At 38.0% G+C, this 7,917-nt stretch overlaps 1 protein-coding gene across 1 annotated transcript in view; it reads right to left on the bottom strand.

The window, feature by feature from the left end:
- Positions 1 to 2,995: 2,995 nt before the first annotated feature.
- The window catches only part of LOC107702211 (collagen alpha-1(XXV) chain-like), a 46,842-nt gene continuing 41,920 nt past the window's right edge, over positions 2,996 to 7,917 (bottom strand). The window contains exons 8-10 of the mRNA XM_016504455.1: positions 5,962 to 6,039; positions 4,667 to 4,705; positions 2,996 to 3,054 (exon numbers count right to left, since the gene is read on the bottom strand). Of these exons, the coding sequence (XP_016359941.1) occupies positions 3,052 to 3,054; positions 4,667 to 4,705; positions 5,962 to 6,039 (120 nt within the window). The 3' untranslated portion in view covers positions 2,996 to 3,051. The remainder of the gene's footprint in view (positions 3,055 to 4,666; positions 4,706 to 5,961; positions 6,040 to 7,917) is intronic.

Consider the following 7,917-nt stretch of genomic DNA (forward strand, 5'->3'; position numbering starts at 1 on the left):
CTTTAAGATAACGTCAATGTCATTTCAGTTACTATTGCAAGAGTGGACTGTTCGCTGCACCGTGAATGTAGATTAATAAAGACACATGGAGAAACAGAATTTATTTGGCTCCAACAGAATATCACACAGCATGGGTTTAAAACGAAGTGTCTAGAGCCATTACAACAATGAACAAATTTAAATTCCTAGTCGTTAACAAGGCAAAACTACAACAACAATAAAATGAAAATGAAAGAAATTAAGAAAGTGAAGAATTGAGCAACAAAAATTATTTAGGCTAAAATGACATTAGCTAATAATTTGATAATCGTGGGCTACCAAATTATGTACAAGGTAAATCAAATAAACAGTTGAAATACTGTATAAACACACATTTATAGACACCAAAATTATAAATTGACATAAATGACAAGGATTGAGAAAATAAAGCAATGGATTTTTTTTTTGCAATAAACACATTTTGGCAAAGAAAATGAAAACAAAACAAGGAAATGTTTCATTCAAAACTGCACTAAAGATAAACAAATTAACAAAAGCTGAAAGACAAATGTATCTCCCATGTCTTCTATACAAACAAGCCAAACCTCTTGTAAAGAACGGTTTTGTGACATTTTGTGTAGTAGTAACAATAAATGGACACACATTAAATATTTATGAAAATGCCTACAAATGGCTTTAAAAGGAAGGAAAGGAAATGATGTGACATATGCATGCACATTAACAGTGACACTTATCAGTTTAAAAACAAATATAAAAAAAAACTAGCTTAGCCATTACTGTTTGTTTGTAACGGTATTCTGTACTGTTAAAACAAGTATATCCCCAGTGCCACCATAAAAGGGATTCTTACAAATTACAAAATGGCTGAGTAACAGATATCAAGATTAATTTGTGTACTCGGTGCACATTACATCAATACAAAAAAAAAAAAAAAACTGCACACCCATATTCCTCTATAGACATATTAATCTACATTTAATGAAAAAAAGAGATGGAGAGAAAGATCTCCTTCAAATTTCCAGTCAATATTTCACTAAATTGATGTTTAGTGATATATTTAATGAACTGTTGGTGCAAAAACAAAAACAAAACAAAAAATACAAGATACAGTTAAGTTAAGATACAACTAAAATACAGTTGGGAAACTTATGTTTAAAAAAAAAACCCTACTATAATCATCACATAATCATATGTCTGAGCATGAAGTACAACACCTTATGGAGAAAGGTCTTTCCACTTTCATATTATGAGGAATGCCTGTTAATAAACCAGTTTGTTAACTTAACTTATTTTAAGAATAAAACATGTTGCTATATATATAAAGTAGCAGGTAAGGGTAAAAAGAAAAGAAACCACTAAGAAAGAAATCACTTACCCATCCTTATGAATACCTATTAAATTCAGTACATACAAAACTACTTTCAGTATAACTATGTCTGCATTGTTCTTATGATCTTAAATGCCCATTAGAGGTTGAGAAAATCAGGACCATAATCCTGCCACCTCCAGCCAGAAAACACATTATAACACCAGCAGTGCTGTGATCATACTGTATATGTTTTAATGTATCTACTGTGTCTGAAGCCTGTTACGAAAGTTCAAAGTAATGGTCAAAATGGTTTTAAAGCTGTAAAAAATAAATTAACAAAATTATGCAATTTTGCACTCTGGAATGTAGCAGTGTGGGCTGATGATAATCACTGCTGATTTAGGATTAAGGCTCTCGATGACTGCTGTATGTTTGCGCCTTGTACTGTACATTAACACTGTATTTGATGCTATTAATATTGATTGCTTTAGAATGCTGTTGTTATGGTTACTCAGAATAGCAATACCACAAAAAAACACAGTATGTCCCATTTGTCAGATTTTCCTTTGACACCCTACGAAAGTCTTTAAGAATGTAAAACTTTCAGCTCCAACAATACATAAACAGCATTTTAACCTTAATATAGCTGCAAAAGAATGCACTAAAATGTCATATTTACAACTCATAGCATAGAGAAGAAGTAACTATTTCCAACAAAAGAATGAATAACAAATGACTTTAGGCACAAAGGCTATAATACACAAAATGAGCAAATAAAAAAAATTAAGCAAAAAGTCATAATGAAAAAGATGGCATCCTGCTGTAGATCAGACTGTGTAGCTCACTGCTACAAAAAGAACCCCACTAAAGAGTGAACAAAAAAAGGTTTGCAGATGGAGGGATGAATGTAGCAACTTTCCATGCATCACGTACACCATCCAATAATAAAGATTTCTGAGTTTCAGTTGCCTGCTTACTCTCGAGCGGCCACAGATGGTGGATGCATCTTGTGTCCTGCTATTTCCATAATTTGAGTCTTTAAGTTGTCACTCTTATTACAAGGTGAGAGTTACACAACAGCAACACCGAGGCGCAGGAGGGCCAGTTGCCACACTGACCTCTTTGCAATAAAGAAATCCAGCAATCAATCACAATTCTTACTTTCTCAAGCCACCAGCCAAGGCGTGACACCCTTCACAAAGTGAAAAAAAAAGAAACATTAACCCCTTTTAGAGTAACACATTTTTGTTTTGAATCGACAAAGACTGACAGGTTGTTAGTGATTTGCAGAAGCCATATACTTTGACCACACTACAAAGTGATATGTACATGCTTGTTCCGGGGTATGTGGATGGAGTCTTTAGTCTTTTAAGCTGATAGTATGGATTGGTGTGAACACACTAAACACACAAAGATCTTGTTCAAGACCCAAAGCCGATCCCTCAGTCGCCTCCTCCTTCTTCTTTTCAGTTAACCCCGTTAGTCTGTTTTGGTATCCACTCTCATTCTGGGCCATGCAAATCAGGGCAAACACGCCCTTGTGAATAGTCTCTTACTGGTCAAGACTTTAAATTCCACAGTGCTGATGTGAATGTAACACACGTTGCCATGAGCACACACTGAAATGACAGGAACAGCTACGTGAAAGCTTCATGACGTTCTTTTCCCGGAATTAAAAAAAAAGTATTTACAAAAAAAGTGAAGCCTTATTTACAAACTCCATGCGTTTTGTGTTAGACCGATCACTGCAAAGAAAACACAAAGACACGTATGTTTTAATATAAAAAGGGAGAGTTTCAAAGGCCAAAGGATGTGAGCTATTCCACTCTAATACCACTCAATTGCTTACAGTGGTGGCCCAAATTAATAGAACACATGGCATATTTAAAAGGTTTCAGTTGTTTTTGTTGAAGTAGCAATTATAATAACCCATAAAACAAATAAAATATCTACAAAGTCATCATTATGCTCTATAAACCATAGAATAGAGCCATTATAAGGATATTTAGCTCATTTTCCTTACAAAAAAAACAAGCTAGGCCTATTTCACTGTCAGTGTCACACAATCATGTTCCTTCACAGAAGAAGCCAAATTACTTGTGTAGTCATTGTTAGGTGTGATCATGGTTAAATGGTGATGCAAGATTCTTAGGACACAGCTGTGTGATTCTTTTGAATGTACAAGGCCTATCCTGCTCATTAAGTGATTGGTAACATCAGGGTTTTGTCACTGAGGCCACACCACCAACTGGTATAAATTCAAAGCCTCTAGAAGTAGTCTTGAAGCACATGTTTATCTTTGAACATGGCTAAGGTGAAGAAGGAGCTAACGAGTGAGCCACAGGTTCGAATAAAGGCCCTTTTTGATGCTGGCTGGAGTTACCACTGCATATCCAAGGACGTGAGATGCAGTCCAAGCACTGTAAAGTACACTTTAGACTGCTTTGATGCCAATTCACACCAGAACAGGAAGGGGAGAGGTAGAAAAAAGTGCTGTGGACTGATGAGTCCAAGTTTGAACAGTTTGGCAACAAGCGAAGGGTGTATGTTCGACGGGGGGAGGGGAACAGATATAAAAATGAATTTCTCTTGTCAACAATTAAACACAGAGGGGGTAGTATTATGGTGTGGGGTGTCATTTCAGTCTCAGGAACAGGTGACTTAGTGAAAATTGATGGAATCATGGATAAGAAAGTATACCACAACATTCTGGTGAGGCACGGAGTACCATTTGGGAGTCATCTTATTGGGCCAGGATTTATTTTCCATGAGGACAATGACCCTACATTCTTCTACTATTGCCGGAACTACCTGCGATGGAAGGAATCTGCTGGAACATTAAAAATGACAGACTGGCCCCCTCAAAGTCTGGACCTCAACCCCATCGAGCACATTTGTGACGAGTTGGACAATAAAGTGGACAGATCTATTGTACATTCAAAGGAAAGCCTTTGGCTTGAGATGCAGAAGGCATGGGATAACATTAGTGTTGAAGTTCTCAGGAAATATATTGACACTATGCCAGAGAGATGTGCTCCTGTAATTGCTGCAAAAGGTGGACATACCAAATATTAAAGTTAAAAGTGGATAAAAACAGTATGACTCACTTCACCTGATATTTGTTGTGCTCAGAGCAAACATCTGCATGTTTCATGAACATTATGAAATGAAATCATGTTTTGGAGGCAAAAAAGGTCAATATTTTCAGATCTGTCAGGTGTTCTAATAATTTTGGCCACCACTGCATATATGAATAAAACTTTTAATGTTGTTGACAAAGCTGTGGAATTGATACCTAACATGTAATCACACTTTAAAGAATATCTATAGGATTTTTGAGGATCTTCTTAAACTTACCTTCTGCCAACATCCAGGCATTGGGAGTCCATCTGGTCCCTATAGTGGAGAAAAAAGAAACAGGGAATATTATATATTAATAATATATAAATATTATATTTATATATCAATATTTGAAAGTTAACAAGGCTTTCGAGGTATTGTTTAACCATGCTGAAACCCCAAAGTGGCTAACCATAATGATGTGCTATGATGTAACTAATGTAATTGTGAGACTGTGATGGTGCCAAAGGTGCACGCAAAGACAATATTATACAATAATAAAAAACAAAGAAACAAAAAGTTTTAATAGATTAATTTATGTTGAAACAAACCAGACATGGTAATGAGAAGCATGTTAGCTGATTCAAAAATACAGTAATTAACAATTGGACACACTACAAACTCGTAAACATTGTAAAAAGCACAAGAAAAACTCAAGCTTAAATATTCAAGCAAATTATCATTCACAATTTTACTAAAATGAAGTAGGACTTTTATATTGCATATATACTTTAAAACATACATGCCCTAATGCTCTAGCTTAATAACAAACGTTCATTCATATATGCAAAATGACACAGTCAAATGTATAGTTAACTGAAGTCTTTAAACATGGTGATTCAGGATATGGCTTGAAGACTCAATTTCTTCTCTTCCATAGGATTGAGTGCCCAATTGGAACAGATATATGAGAGGGAACAGAAGAGGGTTAAAGGCTGGGGAAGAGCGACTCATGCTGACACTGCACTAAGTAACGTCTCGGGAGTGGTTTGACACAAGATGGATTATTTAAGGGATCCAAGGTTAATTAGTACTGGTTATTTCATCTTAGGAGAGCAAATACTATTCAATAAGCAGAAAGTATTTATTTTTTTCACTTAGGAAAACTAGAATAAGATTAAATGCTATTCCAGAAGGTGAGAAAATCACTAAAATGCTGATATAGGTGCTAGTGAGCAGTTAATGCAGTTTTAAGTGGCCACAGGATGCACAACTAAGTGGATAGTATATATTGCATGCAAAAGGGTGTATTAAACTATAAGGGAATAAATGACTACTATTGATGCTAAGATACAGATGGGAAACTTATGTTAAAATGCCTTGTGACTTTACCAATAGAAAGCAGACAGTACATGCAGTACATGTGTTAAAAGGCAATGGGATACCCTACATTAAGCTCTGCTCCACTATTTATGTCATGCATGGAGGTTAAATTAAAGCTTTTTCACCAGAAGCATGCATGAGAGTTGCTCAGCAATGTGGGCGCAAAGCTGGCAGCATGCACGGAGAGGTAGGAAAAGAGGATACTGTACCAATTGGCACGGGGCATCCAGCCCATCCAGGCCAGGCTGACCTGGCTCGCCCTTTTCACCCTTAAAGCCCCGGAAACCCTGTGTCATAGAAATGGAACTGGGAGTGTTACTAGGATAGAGGCTGCAGGCGCCCTTCCGGCCTCCAGACGAGAGAGCACGGCACAGGGCAGAGAAGAGTGGTCCAGTGGTTTCTTAGCAAACCACCGTTTCTTGATATGACCAGTGTTTTAACTTATGTACTTGTAGACCAATTTGTCCCGGCTTTTGTCCTAGAAAGCATCAGGCTTGGTTAGCTAGATTTAGGAATTCCAGTAATTTTTCGAGTAGGCTCCAGTTTTAAATGAATGGTTTTTAGAAAAACAATGCAGATATTTCAGATATCAAGGATGAGGTGGGTTGCCATTTTGACCACGAGACTACTCTTCTCTTAAGGCTCCACTTTCTTCAGTTTTCCAGCTCTCAGCTGGGACATACCAGTGGGCAGGGTGCATCTAATCCAGGGGCACCCTGTTCTCCTTTCTCCCCCTTAGGCCCCTTTTTGCCCTTCTTTCCCTTCTCCCCCTGTGGACACAATAGCTTGGTCAGTGGAAGAATATGTCTGATCAGAGAAGTTTTGTATAGTGTTTTGTGACCAGTATATGTATATGTATTTTTTAAAACTGTATTTAAAGGTGCACGTAGTAGCCTACTTTTTGTTTATATTATATTGGTTGATATGGTAGTCTTGAAGTTATATTGAAAAGCAGTGTTTACTGCATCAGGCAATAGCTGATTACATTGTATATATGCTCTATTCATGTCACGAATCCGGTCTATGAACTTCTGTTCACTCACCACCAGAGGTCACCCGCTCACTACATGGACTCTCACACTGCATACTGTTACACTATACCCTGGACTACATTTCCCATCATCCATTGCACTGATTGCACACAGCTGTAACCAATCACATGCTCACCTGAAAGCTATTACACACACTATATAACATCTACCCAGATCCTACTCAAGTCGCCAAGTATTGTCTGCGTTTATTACTCTCCAGACAGTACTGTTTATTAAAGTGATAGCACTTTACGGAGCCAGTTCCAGTTTTGCTAGTTTAGTCATAGTCTCGCCTTGCGTGTTTTCCTGTGTTCAGATTCTTGCCTGTGTTTTCAGATTACCATTTTTGTCTTGCTGTTTCGGACTCTGTTTGCCCCTGCCTGGATTATTGCTATGTACCTGCATTATCTCTCTTTGCCTAGCCCTGTTGGATATTGTTCACCATTGATCGACCCACGCCTGTTTACTGGACTGCTCTTGTGTTTTGCCCGTACCATACCTGTTCGCTGGTGTTTCGACCCTGCCTGTGTTTGTGACCACGTCTTTTAATAAAAGCTTTGCACATGGATCCGCACGTCTCATGTTCTGGTTACTCCGTACTACAAGGATCCAGCAGCTTTTCACACGGACATTGGCCAGGTATGGATATGGCAAGACTATTATTAGCCCTCGAGCAGGGCACGCGAACGCTCGAGGACTATGTACAAGAGTATTTAGATCTATCTTATTTCTCTGATCTGCCAGACTGTGTCCTGATAGACTTTTTCTGCGAGGGCATTAATCAGCCAGTAAAGTCAAAGCTCATTCGAGAGGGTCCGCGTTCGTCACTCGTTCAGTTTATGGATTATGCTTTGTTGACTGTTGGTTCATCATATACTGTGGGTGTCGCGGATGAACGCGACACCGCATCCGCTCGCAAAATGGCGGACACAACAGCGCCCCGTTATATCACAGCTGATCTTCCTGAATCAAGTCAAGTCACAGTTGATCTTCATGAGTCTAGTCAAGTCACAGTTGATCTTCGTGAATCAAGTCAAGTCACAGCTGATCTTCCTGAGTCAAGTCTAGTCACAGCTGATCGTCATGAGGCAAGTCAAGTCACAGCTGATCTTCATGAGGCAAGTCAAGTCACAG

This window comes from Sinocyclocheilus anshuiensis, unplaced genomic scaffold (assembly GCF_001515605.1).
Source record: "Sinocyclocheilus anshuiensis isolate Anshui unplaced genomic scaffold, SAMN03320099.WGS_v1.1 scaffold602, whole genome shotgun sequence".
In the NCBI taxonomy this organism is placed as follows: Eukaryota; Metazoa; Chordata; class Actinopteri; order Cypriniformes; family Cyprinidae; genus Sinocyclocheilus; species Sinocyclocheilus anshuiensis.